The sequence below is a fragment of the Sycon ciliatum genome, chromosome 7 (genome assembly GCF_964019385.1).
Source record: "Sycon ciliatum chromosome 7, ocSycCili1.1, whole genome shotgun sequence".
NCBI classification, from domain to species: domain Eukaryota; kingdom Metazoa; phylum Porifera; class Calcarea; order Leucosolenida; family Sycettidae; genus Sycon; species Sycon ciliatum.
In genome coordinates, this window is record NC_088649.1 from 29,485,802 (window position 1) to 29,503,066 (window position 17,265).

The 17,265-nt window shown below is 47.0% G+C and overlaps 2 protein-coding genes across 2 annotated transcripts; one reads left to right on the forward strand and one right to left on the reverse strand.

The window, feature by feature from the left end:
* Positions 1-1,638: 1,638 nt before the first annotated feature.
* LOC135821806 (uncharacterized protein K02A2.6-like) lies at positions 1,639-3,036 on the forward strand. The gene has a single exon (XM_065334802.1). The coding sequence runs from the start codon at positions 1,639-1,641 to the stop codon at positions 3,034-3,036; it is 1,398 nt and encodes a 465-aa protein (XP_065190874.1).
* Positions 3,037-3,114: 78 nt separating this feature from the next.
* LOC135821807 (neurogenic locus notch homolog protein 1-like) lies at positions 3,115-15,300 on the reverse strand. The gene is made up of 5 exons (XM_065334804.1): positions 15,246-15,300; positions 12,225-12,866; positions 5,490-6,443; positions 3,824-4,069; positions 3,115-3,161 (listed from the first exon to the last, which is right to left on the reverse strand). The coding sequence occupies exons 1-5, from the start codon at positions 15,298-15,300 to the stop codon at positions 3,115-3,117; spliced, it is 1,944 nt and encodes a 647-aa protein (XP_065190876.1).
* Between the last annotated feature and the right edge of the window lie 1,965 nt (positions 15,301-17,265).

Sequence of the window (17,265 nt, forward strand, 5' to 3'; positions counted from 1 at the left end):
TAGCGGCTGAGTGGTTCTGCATCCGTTGGAACGCCACCACCCTCAAAGATAAAAGATCAAGGATCACCTTACAGAAGATACCGTATAAGCTGCACTTTGAACAATCAATTTCCACCTCAAATGGGGGGGGGGGGGTGGCTTTTACTCCGCTGATCAAATTAACGGTGATAAATAGGGTAGATGTCTGTTTGTCAATTCTTGCGGGAATAGCGACATCGTTTGCAAGGTTCCTTGCCCCTTTCCCACTAAGACCCGTGCGAATCAGAGTTGCCATACTGCCAATGCAAGTAAGTCACCAGGAGTTTTCTGATGACATTGTCCTGGACTTCTCTGACTCGGATAAATATCTTGTGTGCAATGTTCTCTCAAGTGCTGTCTCGAAACTTGCTGATTGGCTGTGCAGTATTGGACTTGTTCTGAACTCCGCCAAAACGCAAGTGTTGTTCGTCCAGCCCCGTGGCCGTCCCAGTACCATGCCTGGTATTTACTGCAACGATATCCGTCTGTCAGTCACTACCACAGCTAAGTATTTTGGAGTCCTTGTGGACGACCAACTCTCTTGGCAACCGCATGTCAAACAAGTTGTACGCAAAGTGTCTGTTGCTGTGGGACAGCTCTGGCGTCATGGACGAGCACTTTCAATCACTGCACGCCGCCTATGGTACATAGCAATAATTCAGTCAAGGATCACTTATGCATCTGATACCTTTTTTCCGTGCCTCACAAAGCAGTAAGTCACCTGCCTACTGAAAGTCAGCAAGTCTGGCGTTCGCGCCATATTCCAATTGCATGGCGCCGTGCCCACTGGGCCACTGCCAACACGCCTCTCACTTTATTCTGTTGAGCACCTTTTCATCTACAAAGTCTTGCAGTTCGTCTTTCGTTGTCTGTCCTCATCAGTCAGCAAATTGTTTCTGCCTTACTTCAAGCTGATCTCTGTCGACTCTGCCGTGCACGGGGATCGTCCCTTCACAAGGGGTCAAGCCACTCAGCTCAGTTCTCCGTATCCCTTTTCTCCCTGGACAATCTGGACGGCACACTGAGCATTTCCTTGGTAGCTCCCTCTGGAATGCCCTATCTGACCATATCAGAATTCTCGCCAATCTTGCGTTATTGAAATCCTCTATCTTTGATCTTGATCTGCCATCTCTTCATGCATGATTTACTCCATTCGGCAATGCAAGACTTGATCATTTGGCAAGTCCTCCTCTTCTTCCTTCTCTCTCTCGTTCATCTCTATCTCTCTCTCTACGTCTCCCTCTCTCTATCTACCTGTAGTGGATGCACATCCCACTGTTTGTCATTGTATCCTTTTATGTAACATGTATGCATTCATCCGGCCGCGCTGTGCGACATGCCAGTTGTACCGTACGCACTTTAGCTGTACCTGCCTGCCTGGCTTTTCCTTTGATCTCTCTGTCGTTCTCTGTATTCCCACACACTTGTGATTTGTAGTAACGAAGCTAGTTAGGCCCTCATCAGACTACGTACATAGAAAATCCAGTACAAAATCACATAAAACCTAAAAGGCAACATTTTTCCATGCCTGCTTTCAGACTACACATTTTACATGCAATATGCAGGCAACCTTTGACCCTACGAAATTGCGCAAGGGGCCTGGGATAGTGTCGTGTCCCGATGCGATGTCAACGCCTCCTGATGCGCCTGCTCACGTACAATCCAGCCGCCGTGTATGTCCCTGGCAAAGAGCTAGTTGTTGCCGATGCTCTATCTCGTCCTCCGCTCGCCTGTGACGACACGCCTAGTCTCCAAGACGAGATCAGCATCAACCTCACATCTTACATCGCTGAGATCGTGTCGGATATTAAAGCCCGTGACATTGCTGACGCCACCACACAAGATGAGACGCTCAAGCAAGTCCTCCACTTTGTCCAACACGGATGGCCGTGCAACCCACGTGATGTCGACGACACTGTGCGCCCATACTTCCATGAACGCCAGTTACTGTCCTGTGAGCAAGGTGTGCTGTACCATGGTTTCCGCATTGTCATGCCACCCTCTCTGCAGCCTGAGATGCTCGAGAAGCTCCACGAGGGACATCAAGGTGCAACGAAGTGCAAGTCTCGCGCCCGCCATTCCATTTGGTGGCCAGGCTTGTCAAGGCAAATCGACACGATGGTCGCTACGTGTGAAGTGTGCACCAAACACCGCGTCCAGTCGACCGAACCACTGCAACCCGTCCAACGCCCAACACTGCCGTGGCACACGGTTGGTGCAGATCTGATGGAATTCAACGGCACAACTTACCTCGTCATTGTTGACTATCTCTCGCGTTACCTCGATGTCGTACCGCTGACTGCCACAACCTCGATTGCTGTCATCAAGCATTTGCACCGCATCTGTGCCGAGCATGGTTTCCCGTCCACCTTGGTTACAGACAACGGTCCTCAGTTTGCCAGCGAAGCGTTTACTGAGTTCTGCACAGCAAACGACATCACCCATCGCACTTCCAGTCCACGGTATCCTCAGTCGAATGGCGAAGCGGAACGTGCAGTTCGCACCGCCAAAAATCTCCTGCGGAAGGCCGAAAGCCTGCAAGATGCACTCTTGGCTTACCGCACGACACCGCTGAGCAACGGCTATGCCCCATGTCAGCTATTGTATGGCCGCCAGCTCCGTACCGGTCTACCTGCAACGACTGAGCAGCTGGAACCGAAATGGCCAGATCTCCCTAGTATTCTGGAATCGGAAACTCAGTCCCAGGAACAGCAGAAGTTGCACTACGACCAACGGCATGCAGCTAAGCCTCTCGCGACTCTACAGCTTCATGACCATGTATTCATCACCGATCTCGAACGGGAGGGCAAGATAGTAGAGCAAGTGTCCAATCGTTCTTACCTCGTTGAGTCTGGTCACTCTACTGTTCGCCGCAATCGTCGTCACTTGATCCGACTGCCACTGCCAGAAGCAGAGAAGCCGACAGTCGAGGTTGAGTACGGTGGCCCAGCAGCTGATCCAGTCCGTCGCTCTGCTAGAGCTCCTCAGCCTGTCAACCGCCTCATTGAATCATGCTAATTCAGCAACGTGCTGAGACGCATCTGCCGTCGTCTCTGCACATCACTCTTTCACTGCAACTTGCTCTACAAACAATACCTACATTATCGAATAGTCTTTGGACTCCTCATCTTCTCTATTATAGCCTGTTTAATCTCAGAGGGGAGATGTAGTGGATGCACATCCCACTGTTTGTCATTGTATCCTTTTATGTAACATGTATGCATTCGTCCGGCCGCGCTGTGCGACATGCCAGTTGTACCGTACGCACTTTAGCTGTACCTGCCTGCCTGGCTTTTCCTTTGATCTCTCTGTCGTTCTCTGTATTCCCACACACTTGTGATTTGTAGTAACGAAGCTAGTTACAAGATGTCTTTGGTGCGTTTGTAGAACCACTACACTACCTATCTCTCTCTCTCGCTCTCTCTCTCTCTCTCTCTCTCTCTCTCTCTCTCTCTCTCTCTCTTTCTCTCTCTCTCACACTCTCTTCCCCCCCCCCCTTTCCCTGTCTCTCTCTCTCCCTTCCCCCCCCTTTTACTGTCTCTCCCTATACTTTTATCATAAAACACAAGTAGCATCTTCACCATCCACAGTCCTTCAATATGGAATCCACATACTGCCCTCTCCATATTTTTAGTATGGAATATATAGTTGACAAAGTACCACTTTTTTTCTTTTCTTTTGCTTCACATTATCATATTATTCATCAATTAGTAGGAGCCGTTGTTAGCTCTGGCCATCCCGGCGAAAAGGCAGATATGCCTGTTCGATTGGTGAATAAGAATAAAAAAACCATACCATACCATACCTTTGTATCCTGAATTACATGAACAACTGAAGTTACCAATGCTGTTCTGACAAGTGGCATCCGACGAACAGTCGTGAAGATCACGTGCACACTCGTCCACATCTGAACAGTAGGTACCTGGACCTTCATAACCTGGGTCACATGAGCAATTATGGCCTCCCGCTGTGTTGGAGCACATAGCGTTGTCATGACAATCATGGCCACCATTCTGACATTCGTCGTGATCGATGCAGTCCGTGCCGTTATCTGAAGTATACAAACACATGAAAAGACAAGGCCAGATTTTTGAACTGATCTCAGGCAATTAGATACACAAGCTCTTTGAGGGGCAGAGGTGCTATCAATTTTCTGATCTGGGAGTGACGACAGGAAAATTCAACTTCAAAGTATCTTTGAATGGAAATCAATACCGTATTCTTCGGAGTATAATCTTCACTGGGGTATAATTACTTTTAAAACCCTTTGAGGACTGAGGATGACTTAACTCATCCAACAACAATTACGCTGTATTCCCGACGGTACTGACGTTCTATGTTCTACGCCGGTCAGGGCCGTGCAATGTCGTCGCATGAGTTGATTGCTCAGTAACCGTTGGTGTTAGTGGACGTTATAGCGTAACTGGTAGTTTCTTGGTCCTTTTTTCTTTACTATAAATTGATCCTTGAACAGCTAGTACTTTCATGGGAAAATGCGACTTTTACAGGTGTTGACATGGGGCACGGTCAGCTAGCGTCGTGCTGAAAGAGGATAAACACACATAGGAGTTTACTTTTGGAAATCTATTTGGCACACCTTTCTGAATCACACTGAATGCGAGCGAGCCTTACACACCGGCGTGGAAAGCAATGCATGAACTGCAATAGGAAAAAGGAGAAGACCGTCGGCAAGTATCCTCTACTTTGCACGCATTTCAGCTCCATCTGTTTGAGATGTGCCAAATGATGACATCATTAGCAATATTGAAAGAAGAATCAGATCACTATACAGGTGGAATCCTGATAATTCGAATATGGCTTAATTCGAACATACCGCTTAATTGGAAGTTTTTCCAGGAACGATTTCAGTCAATACGATTCCCATCTAAAAATTCTGATAATTCGAACCTCGAACCTGACATGCCCGGTTAATTAGAAGTCCCACAGATTCCACTTACATAGAAAATGGGTGGGATTTGTGCTGATAATTCGAAGTTAGCAAAGTATAATTCGAAGTTCACTGCACACTGCACTGGTCAGTTCAGTTTGCATGAGCAGGCTGTGCCAGTCAGTTCAATGTGCTTAAAATCTGTGCCTAAGGTCCACAGCACAACTCTATGTGACCATGAGAGCATTTTGAAATACATATGGGTTGTGGGTTCATGTTTGGATAATTAGAATGTCCGGATAATTGGAAGTTTTTTTCCTGGCATTTTGAGTTTCAAATTATCAGGATTCCACCTGTACTTACAAACACAAGAGTAGTGAGTACCCAGTTGACCGTGGGTGTCGGAAAATCTACATCAAAATGAATCTACCTTTATATCCTTGATGACAGACACACACATAGCTTCCTTCGGTGTTTGAACACGTTGAATGAGCATGACAGTTGGTAGTGTAAGAACTATTAAAACATTCATCAATATCCACGCAAGATACTCCATCCTTCAAGTAACCAGTAAAGCAATTACAACGGAAAGAACCAGGAACGTCGTCACATTCAGAGTTTACACTGCACACTGGTACAGCTCCACCACATTCATTATTGTCTTGGCATGTCTCTCCATTGCCAGAGTAACCATTCCTGCAACTGCAAGTAAAGTTTCCTGCACTGTTGCTACAGATAGCATCAGAATGGCAGTTGTGAGCGCCAGTTGAGCATTCATCTATTTCAGTACACTGCTGTCCATCTCCACTGTAACCAGTTTTGCAACTGCAATCAAACTTTCCCTCACTGTTCGTGCAGATTGCATCAGCATGGCAAGAGGTTATCACCAAACACTCGTCCACATCAGAACATGACGAAATCCCATCACCTGAGAAACCACTATCGCACTTGCACGTATACGAACCGACATTATCTGTGCAGCTAGAGTTCGAGGTGCAGGTTGATGAATTGGAACATTCACGGATGTTTGTGCAGTTTATGCCATCGCCGTGAAAACCACTATTACATGTACAATTGTAGAAACCCTTTTTGTTTGAACATGTTGCATCACTGTGACACATGTTGTCCTTGGAACTCGAACATTCATTTATGTCCACACAGAACTTTCCTGTTCCGGTATAACCATGTTTACATGCACAAGTAAAACTTCCAACGGTGTCCGTACAGTTGGCATTCTCGTCACACGGTGATTTCAGGCACTCCTCAACATTCACACAACTCTTTCCATTACCCTTGTATCCTGAGTTACATGAACAACTGAAGCTACCAATGTTGTTCTGACAAGTGGCATCCGACGAACAGTCGTGAAGATCACGTGCACACTCGTCCACATCTGAACAGTAGGTACCTGGACCTTCATAACCTGGGTCACATGAGCAATTATGACCTCCCACCGTGTTGGAGCACATCGCGTTGTCATGGCAATCATGACCGCCATTCTGACATTCGTTGTGATCAGTGCAGTTCGTCCCGTTACCTGAAGTGTACAAAAACATGAGCACATTATGACCAGCACTCAGTTTCATGTTAATGAATTTTCTTAAAATGTGCAAATGGCAACGGTCTGTGCATAGGTCAATATGATTCGATGATTCGACCTTGCTGCATTTTACACTGACTTTTCGACAATTCAGGGGGGGGGGGGGTGATGCACCCGATGCGGATCTCAAACCGTGCGCACCCCCTAACAATTTCGACCTAGGTTCATCATGCTCGTAATGACCATGAATGACATGCACCAGCCGTCCTACACATATGCGGTCGTGCACCTCCCATTTATGAAACCCATAGCTTTATAGCTGAGACTGGCTATGTAGAGGATATAACCCGAGTCAGAGGGTTATACCGGCTGAATACAAATCCCGACTGCGATAGTGTAACAGGTAGCCGAGTGGTAGGCGCGGTGTGATCAACAAGAGTTAGTTTTATTCTTCTCTTCTCTCAGGTACACACCTGGGATATAATTATTAGTGAAAGAAGAAGCGGCAAACGAGAGAGCTTGGAAGCTCAGGGCCCTGCGCTATGCTTTGTTGCCTAGCTCATAGTGCATGTTGTTCGAACTGATGGAAATGCTTTTTCCTTTGATTAGCTAGATCATTATAATGCAAAAACGTTGCAATGAGATACTGAAGTAACGTCTTCTGCATAGCTATGGGACCGGCGCTGACTCTGCCGATCATGGGCGTTATGGAGTCGACGGGATGTCTGTCCTGATGTTTCCTGGGACCGGCGCTGACTGTGCCGATCAGGGGCGTTCTTCTTCTTCTTCTTCTTCTTCTTCTTCTTCTTCTTCTTCTTCTTCTTCTTCTTCTTATTATTATTATTATTATACTTACGGCAACTAACATCCATTTTGATTGCATTTACTCATCTCCCTACTTCGTATTTCTTTCCAGAAAATCTCCCCATACAGCAGGGAGTCGTTTACATAATATGACTCCCTGCTATACATCTACATGACTGTATATACGTTATAATTATTGTGCTATCGGCCTACATGCGATTCCCGGGCTGGTCGACAGGCGGCCCAGCCAGCCTGCTAGTGTGATCTCGGCCTTGCAGACAAATCCACACAAAATGTTACTGCACTGAATGCATTCCCCCGGTACACTTCGCATATATACTCATTCTCTTGATGGTACCGTACTCTTGATGGTACGGGACAGGTACGGGATAGCGCCAGGCATGTCGATGGCACAAACAAACAAAAATATTGTGGCCAGCTGTCTTTGCTGGTATGGCACAGTACGGGACAGATACGGGATAGCGCCAGGCGTGACACAAACAAACACCAAATTAAAGCTGTGTGGACCCTGGCTAGCGCCAGACGTTACTGAAGTAACGTCTTCTGCATAGCTACGGGAATAGATAACTTTCTCTCCGGTGCACACCTAAAGGTTGACTACTTCTTCTTCGAGTTAGCTTTGTCGTTGCTATCTAATCTAATCTAATTAAAACAGAAATGCGCAGCCGCTTTAATGCAGCAGACGCCGTACGCTTACATTCGGAGATACACTAAATATACATCAGGCAAAGCTCCGTATTAGTTCCGTACTACTTCCGTGTTGGTCGGGCAGGGATACTACACCCTCCCTTCCTACAGATAATCACGCCCTCGTGATTTTCAAATTATTAGTGAAGAGTTATGAACACAGTGTCAACCGGAAGATGGCAAATTATATCGGAATTGATAACATTTAGAGTCTTCTGCATAGCTACGGGAATAGATAACTTTCTCTCCGGTGCACACCTAAAGGTTGACTACTTCTTCTTCGAGTTAGCTTTGTCGTTGCTATCTAATCTAATCTAATTAAAACAGAAATGCGCAGCCGCTTTAATGCAGCAGACGCCGTACGCTTACATTCGGAGATACACTAAATATACATCAGGCAAAGCTCCGTATTAGTTCCGTACTACTTCCGTATTGGTCGGGCAGGGATACTACACCCTCCCTTCCTACAGATAATCACGCCCTCGTGATTTTCAAAATATTAGTGAAGAGTTATGAACACAGTGTCAACCGGAAGATGGCAAATTATATTGGAATTGATAACGTTTAGAGTAGACAGAAGAAATGAACTGATAACAAATCATAACATAGAAGTAAAAGCACACCAGGTTCACACGATCTCTCGGGGTCAAAAGGGAAAGAATGGTCCTCCAAACAGGACGTGAAAGACAGCCAAATTTCTGCACATCGCGGGCTCAAACTGCCAGGAAATTCACAATTTCCAAAAAAATGCACTGCATCGTGGGAACTTGCTCCGGTACACACCTGGAGTGTAAAAGGGGATTCTCACACACTTCTCTCACCAGGTTACTTAGGTAAACCGTGGCTCACCATGATCAGACGCCTACCAAACTAAACTGGATTCACACACTCGCATTAAGGAAGACTGAAGAGAACAGGGAGACTGAAGGAAGACAGGAAAGAAAATGCCATACCTGGAATCAGCGTTAGTAACCACGGCGGCGGCTGGAGCTATGGCGGAGGGCAGGCCAGGTTTTATCTTCATCTTGGTTGAGCGGGTCACTCAGAGCGGCTAGCTCGGCGTCAGACAAATGACTTCCCTCCTCGTCACATTGTCGATAGCATCGCTTTGCGCGACGTAAAGAGTGATGGTCTAGCCAGGAAGAGTGGTGACGAAAATCTGCATCCCACCACGGAGGCGAAGTGCCAAGTGAAGAGTGGGCTCCTGCTTCCGACTGCGTGCCGGCGAAAATCAAACGCTGCTGGTCTTGGGGAATACCCTCCTTGTCTTGGGCAGTAGCCTGCCTGTTGTCGTCCTCATCAGCTTCGCCATCACCACTGGTAGTATACATGTAGGTAGCGGGTCGCTTGGAATCGCCATCGGAGTCTCCAGTGGATGCCATGCGGAGGGAAGGGTGATCCACGCTAGCACCCTGACTGTGCTGCAAGCTAATAAGCAGGGCCAAGCCCAGGAAGGCAAGAAACATGATTCTCATCTTGATTCGTCGCAGGGAGCTGCAACGGGTTGAGCCATGGGGGTCTGCGGTCGAATCACGTTGTTTTATTTAAAACGACACCGCTGCCACCAATGTAACAGGTAGCCGAGTGGTAGGCGCGGTGTAATCAAGAAGAGTTAGTTTTATTCTTCTCTTCTCTCAGGTACACACCTGGGATATAATTATTAGTGAAAGAAAAAGCGGTAAATAAATAACTTTCTCTCCGGTGCACACCTAGAGGTTGACTACTTCTTCTTCGAGTTAGCTTTGTCGTTGCTATCTAATCTAATCTAATTAAAACAGAAATGCGCAGCCACTTTAATGCAGCAGACGCCGTACGTTTACATACGGAGATACACTAAATATACATCAGGCAAAGCTCCGTATTAGTTCCGTACTACTTCCGTATTGGTCGGGCAGGGATACTACAATAGCAGGAGGGATTTATATAAGGGTACGGTATAACCCTACTTTGAGGGTCCTATCCTACTTATGCCAGGTACCCCTACGCATTTCCAGAACAACGAACCTATTTGGAGATCTCCTACATCATGCAGTACAAGTACATGAACATCTTCTGATGGTCATCAGTTGTCAATTGAAAGAATGGTCGAGCAAGATTAGAAGAGGATTCCTCCGTGGATGTTTTGGCATAAGATTTCCTTTCAGTTCCAGTGTATATTGTAGCATTTTATGATCTTGGCTCGTGAGCGGTGCGGAAATCAACTGAATTGCTGGAGTGCTGGAGTTGTCGTTGAACCAAACTACTGTGACTAGTTAGATTACAGCTTGGACTCTTTGGGAGTAAGTGTTACTATAACTATGGCACAGTGCTGATTTTCACATGCGGCATCTTATAATTATTAGTTTTGCTTACTACTTGCAAGTAGATGCATTTCCATACACTGTTTTGTATCATTGTGTCACAATTCAATCCAAGCTAGCATTTTCCAATCGGTTTGAAGTACACTTTTTATCATAAATTTAGTTACGAAGGAGACAGTCTGTTGATGATCTTCAACTCTTTCAAGTACAATGTACATTGCTGACCCATTCGGGATACTTCGTGGTTATTCGACGTTCTTTATGTTCAGTATAATAGAATACTCTGTAGACGAATTCCAGGTCATTTTTTCTTTTCCATTGTGTGCTGTTCCTCGTCAGTTATGCTGTTCTGTGTGGAGTGTACACGTGCATGTGGTGTCTATTGTTTCTGTTGTGAATTGTCCGTGCGCTGGAGTACTGCCGCTGTACAAGTTCACTGCCTTTCAGCCAGTGAACCTGTACGGTGGCAGTGCCCTAGCGTACGTACCGTGCACCGGGATTTATATTCGATATAAATCCTGCGCAGGAATTATACTGGCCAATATAACCATGGCTAGACGAGCACTGATTGGCTGAATACAGGCCCTTCGTACAGTACCATGGTATAATTAGTCGATAACCTCTCCATGCCTTTGAAGGTGCGGATATACCTTAATCGGCCTTTCACCTTCCTAAAAGGGGGACCAGCGGATATGCCGTAAGCGGCCTTCCACCTTCCTAAAAGGGGGACCAGCAGATAAACCGTAAGCGGCCTTGCACCTTCCTAAAAGGGGGACCAGCAGATATGCCGTAAGCGGCCTTGCCCCTTCCTAAAAGGGGTATCAGCGGATATACAGTAAGCGGCCTTGCACCTTCCTAAAAGGGGGACCAGCGGATATGCCCTATGCGGCCTTACACCTTCCTAAAAGGGGGACCAGCGGATATACTGTAAGCGGCCTTGCACCTTCCTAAAAGGGGGACCAGCTACGCCCCTGAACGCAACAAGATGGCGCCAGACTAAACAGCATTTCCCTAAGCGTCTGGTTTTCAATTGTGCCTGTTTATAGTACGGCGCCAGGCCTACCATTCAACACATCAAGAACATAAGAACCGCACCAGGCAGAACACATTCACGATCCCCGTGAGACTCGGCTAGAGGTTGAATGTTTCCGCATCCTCTGGAACGCCACCACGATCGAGGATGAAAGATCAAGGATCACCTTACAGAAGATACTGTCTAAGCCGCACTTTGCACACTCAATTTTCACCACCCAAAAGGGGGGGAGGGTGTGGCTTATACTGCGCTGATCAAATTAACGGTAATAAATAAGTTAGATGTCTGTTGTTCGTAGAAAAAATGAGGGAGGGGCTCACACTATGGAAAAAATGATACCCCCATATGAACCGTATCCAGACTTCCAAGTTGCGGCCGTCTCGGTCTGCCTGGCACCCTGTTGAGGAGTCCTACTGGAACAATCATTACTATTCGTTTGTCAATTCTTGCGGGAATAGCGACGTCATTTGCCAGGTCGCTGCCCCTTTCCCACTGAGACGCATGCGATTCCGAGTTACTGGCGCTGCAAAGTGCAAATGCATAGGCAGTGCCCGGTCTTGGATTGCCCCAAATAAGAGAGATATGAGTGCAGCTAGCGGCTATACTGCATATCGATAATTTTCACCAAACAAAAAAGTTTAGTTAGGACCCTCGCCCACCCAAGAAATAGATGATTGACTTGACAGCAAGAATGCCTTGATGTATCTCATATCAATATTTCCAAAACGCAACTCCCCTTGGCTCACCCGCTCATAGACGAAACTTATGCTCTTCGTTTCAAAAATGGATGGCTATGCCCCTTAGAGTACCAAAAAGTCCTGAGTTTAATAGCTTTACCATTGTGTCCTTGATGGCAGACGCACACATAGCTTCCTTCGGTGTTTGAGCACGTTGAATGAGCATGACAGTTGGTAGTGTAAGAACTATTAGTACATTCATCGATATCCACGCAAGATTTTCCATCCTTCAAGTAGCCAGTACTGCAATTACAACGGAAAGAACCAGGAACGTTGTGACATTCAGAGATTACACTGCACACTGGTACAGATCCACCACATTCATCCTTGTCTTCGCATGTCTCTCCATTGCCAGAGAACCCATTCTTGCAACTGCAAGTAAAGTTTCCTGCACTGTTGCTACAGATAGCATCAGAATGGCAGTTGTGAACGCCAGTTGAGCATTCATCCATGTCCCCACAGAACTTTCCTGTTCCGGTATAACCATGTTTACATGCACAAGTAAAACTTCCAACGGTGTCCGTGCAGTTGGCATTCTCGTCACACGGTGATTTCAGGCACTCCACAACATTCACACAACTCTTTCCATTACCCTTGTATCCTGAATTACATGAACAACTGAAGTTACCAATGTTGTTCTGACAAGTGGCATCCGACGAACAGTCGTGAAGACCCCGTGCACACTCGTCCACATCTGAACAGCAGGTACCTGGACCTTCGTAACCTGAGTCACATGAGCAATTATGACCTCCCACCGTGTTGGAGCACGTGGCATTAGGATGGCACGCATGGCTGTCCGCCTGACATTCGTTGTGATCAATGCAGTTCGTGCCATTACCTGCGTTGTACACACACACACGCATTCATGCACACACACACACACACACACACACACACACACACACACACACACACACACAAGCACACACACACACACACACACACACACACACACACACACACAGAAACATACGGAAAGAATTACAGCTTTTTCTATACAGAGTTTGGCATACAAGCGTCGTCTCGGTTGGAGAACGAGCTGCCCCTACTATACCCTCGCCACGCCGCACATCAAACGAACTAGTCAAGTGGTTTTTCTCTAGAGCTAGAGAGAGAAAGAGAGATTTTCATTACTACACCTCAGGATCCGATCGGAGAACTGACAACTGACATGGCAAAAGGAAACATGATATCGGAAATTGGTGCCCTCATCAGCACAAAAAGTGGTGTACTCGATATCATATCAGCACAAAAAGGTGTACGTGTCAGCAATACAACAAAGCAGCGTAGCAGCATGCAGGCCCGTAGCAGCCCCATTTTGGTTGGTCCGGCAAGATCCGACTTGATGCTCCCCCCCCCCCCCCCCCCCACACACATACTCATACATATGCCGGTACATGTACATGTACATGTACATGCATGTAATCGTGACCATGCAGAGTGACATAGGGCGAGAAAAGGAAGAAGGACGTTCTCTATGAGTCAGGAAAAAGGGCATCAGCATGTTGTGTCCGTCCAAACAGAACATGTTGAAGCCTTTGAAGGCATAGCAACAGTATCTAACTGCATGTGATAAAAGAACCAAAATGTACCTTTGGAGGAGGAAAAAGGGTATTGCAATGGAATATCTTTGGTACAAACCCTATCTAGAAAGAATTGGAGGAAGAAAAGAATCCGAACACGTTTCAGGAAGCACAGTGTAGAAACACTCACGGGCATGACTGTCCTCATGCCCTTCAGCAGGGTCATACTCCTGATGACATGTAGGTCTACTACCGGCACTACTATGTAATACCTCTATACTACTTATTGCACACACCATCATCATGGGTGGACATCCTGAGCTGCTCACATGGGTGAGCTCCCCCCCCCCCTTTTTTTTTTTTTTTTTTTTTTTTTTTGGCCGAATATTGGTCCAGCAGCTGCCGGACCTGCCGGACCGCCTGCTACGGCCCTGGCATGTACGGGTCAGCAGCACAGAGACACTAAATACAGTGGGCTGATACAGGATCGGCATGTGGATCAGTGCGTGACTCCTCGCCCGGCAGAGAAGTCGCCAGCTAAATAACTGCGATGCACTACAGCTACCACCGGAATGCGATGCACTACAGCTACAACCGGAATGGACCAACGAACAATGACGATAATGAGAAGAACTCAACGATACTCCGTCACCTGACATCGTCACCAGCCTGCCTAAGTGCAGTCTGCAAACATGGCACCCACTCTCACTTCACCATTCAAGCGCGTGCGCGCAACAAATCTCACCTTGCTGTGCTGGAGGCAGTGTACATTGCCAAGCTGAAGCCTGAACTGTGCGTGCAAAAGAAGTATGTGCGAAAGTTGTCACTGTTTTGACATTGTAATACCGTGGTCCCCACTGTTGTCTAATACTGGTAATATTCATTGTCTCACTGTGTACTTGGCGCCACTAGCACTATCTTTTAAAGTGATATTTGGTCTATACTCTGACCGCCAAATATGCTGTTGGCGCCACTAGCTCTATTTTTCAAGTGCTATTTTTGTCAATGCCCTGCCCGCCAAAAGTTATAAGGACTTGCTTACTACCTTGTTAATCACCATTGTATTCGACCTGAAGAATAATGGAATGAAAGGCCTAGTCGAAAAAATTATACGGCTTCTGTACTTCGTGTGCTGATTTGCTTTCCTCCAACCAAAAATCTATACAAATACAGTCATCAGTCAATTTTTTCTTCAGACTTTTCCCGTTTGTCTCTTTCCCTCAAACCAGTTAAATACAGTCATATTAATACTATTATTATTATTAAGAAAGGGTTTGCTCCCCACACCGGAGCTCGCGCTATTCCGCCGACTTTACTTGACACTTGACTGACTCACGACTGCCATCCAGAGCACACGAGAAGTCCATCTAACCTTCGACTCGGCAAACCTGCAAGAAAGCACCACTCTCTCCTCAATACACAGTGTTTCGGGGAATTCACCCCTCATCAGTTGAGCTTGAGTAGGCTGAGGAAGATTGTGCCTGAAGAGCACCACTTATATAGTGCTCTCCAGACACAAACATCATCAGGGATACAAACTTACAGAGACGCTCCGTTTCCAGCGCGACAAACACCTCGCGAACACCAGATAGCAGCGTGAGTCAGTGTCCGCTTCACGCCCTTAACCGTCCACTCTGTTGAGCGGATACTTTCTCAAGTCGACCAGCACAAGGCAACTGGACATGACGACATACCAAACCTGGTCCTGAAGAAGTGCTCTTCCATGCTTGCACCGTCATTGACCCGCATCTTTAATGTTTCCTTTCAGACTGCTAAAGTCCCAGCAATGTTTAAGCAGGCCAATATGACGCCACTTTTCACAGGCGGTGATTCTGAACTACCGACCAACTATCGACCAATAAGTCTCCTTCCTACTGTATCACGCCTCCTAGAACGTGCAGTCCACCGCGAAGTTGTTCGATACTTTGAGTCCGAGGATCTTCTTCCGGAAACTCAGTTCGCATACCGTTGCCATCAGACGCGCTGACACTGGCTGTACATCGATGGAGCACAGCTAGGGCCCGGAAACAGTCCACTGGTATTGTGTTTGTCGATATGTCAAAAGCATTTGATAAGGTTAGCCACCGAACGCTGCTAGATGATCTTCACGGAAAGCGTGTACGTGGCACTGCTCTGGCCTGGTTTGCCAGCTATTTGTCGGGTCGGAAACAACGCGTTGTGTTCAAGTGGTGTTCCACAAGGTAGCGTTCTCGGCTCTTTTTTCTGTTTACATCAGTTCCATCGACTCGCATCTACCGCCTGGTATTTGTCACCAAGAATTCGCCGATGATATCACCTTAGATACATCATCATCCATCCGTGCAGACATCAGCTCTAAGCTTAGTGTCGCATGTACGTGTCTCGCCGTCTGGCTCAAGGGACGCGGTTTGAGCCTCAACGCCACCAAGACCCGCGTGCTGCACGTTGCTCCTCGGAGCACCCTTGATCCCTTGCCGCCTGTGATATGCGATGGTGCTGTGCTCCCTGTTGTGTCGCAGACCAAGAGTACTGAGGCTTGATTGTAGACGATCGCCTGACTTGGAACAGCCACGTCCCGCATATCTGTAAAACGTCTCGACAGGTTATAGGAGCGCTGGTGAGAAATCGGAAGTGTCACTCTCTGCAGTTGAAGCGAATGGCCTACACGTCCATGGTAGAGTCCAGGATCCGCTATGGATGCTCAGCTTTATTTAGCTCTCTCTCCAAGGCTAACGAGGAGAGACTTCAACGCCTATGCAACCTAGCCCGACGAGCCATGTACAACCTGACCTCCCGTACCCGTATGACTCCCATGTATGCGGAACACAACCTGCTTCGTGTACACCAGCTCTTGCTTGAGACAGTGTGCTCGCTGGTCTACCGGTGCCTACATTCCACCATGGAGCAGCCACTGATCAGCGCATTATTTGGAGATTTCGTCACTCCGACTAGGGCTGGCCAAACGCGCGGATCCCAACAACATCTACTGCAGCTTCCATCCAGAACTCATCATGTGACTCTTTCTGCTGCACGCGTTTGGAACAGTCTTCCACCTGATGCGAGAAACATCACGTCCAGCCTCCAGTTCAAGGGTGTGTTGCACGCGTATTGTCTTACTGCAGCGTGACAGCAACCCCCCCCCTCCCCTGTCTTCAGTACTAGTATGTAGTAATCCTGATGCCCTGATACATGCCGAAGCTAGCTATATGCTCAGTCTCCGGCTAGCTGTATGCTCAGTCTATACATTCTTGATCTTATCTTCTTCTTTTTTTTTCCTTTCTCTTTTCTTTAAAATGTTTTACTGCCAGAAGTCGTCTTCATATAAAAAAAGGCAGATATGCCTGTTTGTTGTACAACTTTAAATGAATCCAACCAACCAACCAATCCCCACCGTTAGGCGCTGCATCTGCCGCTAGGGTTTACCCGGTGTTAGCGGCCGTCGTGAGTTCCCTTCGGGAACGGACACGATAATTTTCTTTACTTTTTACTTTACAATACTGTGTTGTGCACATGGTACATGTGCTAGACCACTTCAGCAGCAGGGTGTGTTCATGGTGTTTATACAGTGGTGTGTTCATGGTGTGTTCATGGTGTGTTCATGGTGTTTATACAGTGGTGTGTTCATGGTGTGTTCATGGTGTGTTCATGGTGTTTATACAGTGGTGTAGATCTATCTACTAGTATGTTCGCAGAGCAGCTAACCCTGCACTACAAGCAATCAATCATGCAGGCTAC

Coding starts and splice junctions, on each gene's coding strand:
- LOC135821806 (XM_065334802.1), top strand. CDS start 1,639: ATGCGATGTCAACGCCTCCTGATGCGCCTGCTCACGTACAATCCAGCC.
- LOC135821807 (XM_065334804.1), bottom strand. CDS start 15,300: ATGCGGGTCAATGACGGTGCAAGCATGGAAGAGCACTTCTTCAGGACC. Junction 6,444..12,224: donor TTGCGTGGATATCGATGAAT/GTACTAATAGTT, acceptor TGTACACTTCAG/GTAACGGGACGAACTGCACT. Junction 4,070..5,489: donor CGTTCCTGGTTCTTTCCGTT/GTAATTGCTTTA, acceptor TGTATACTTCAG/ATAACGGCACGGACTGCATC.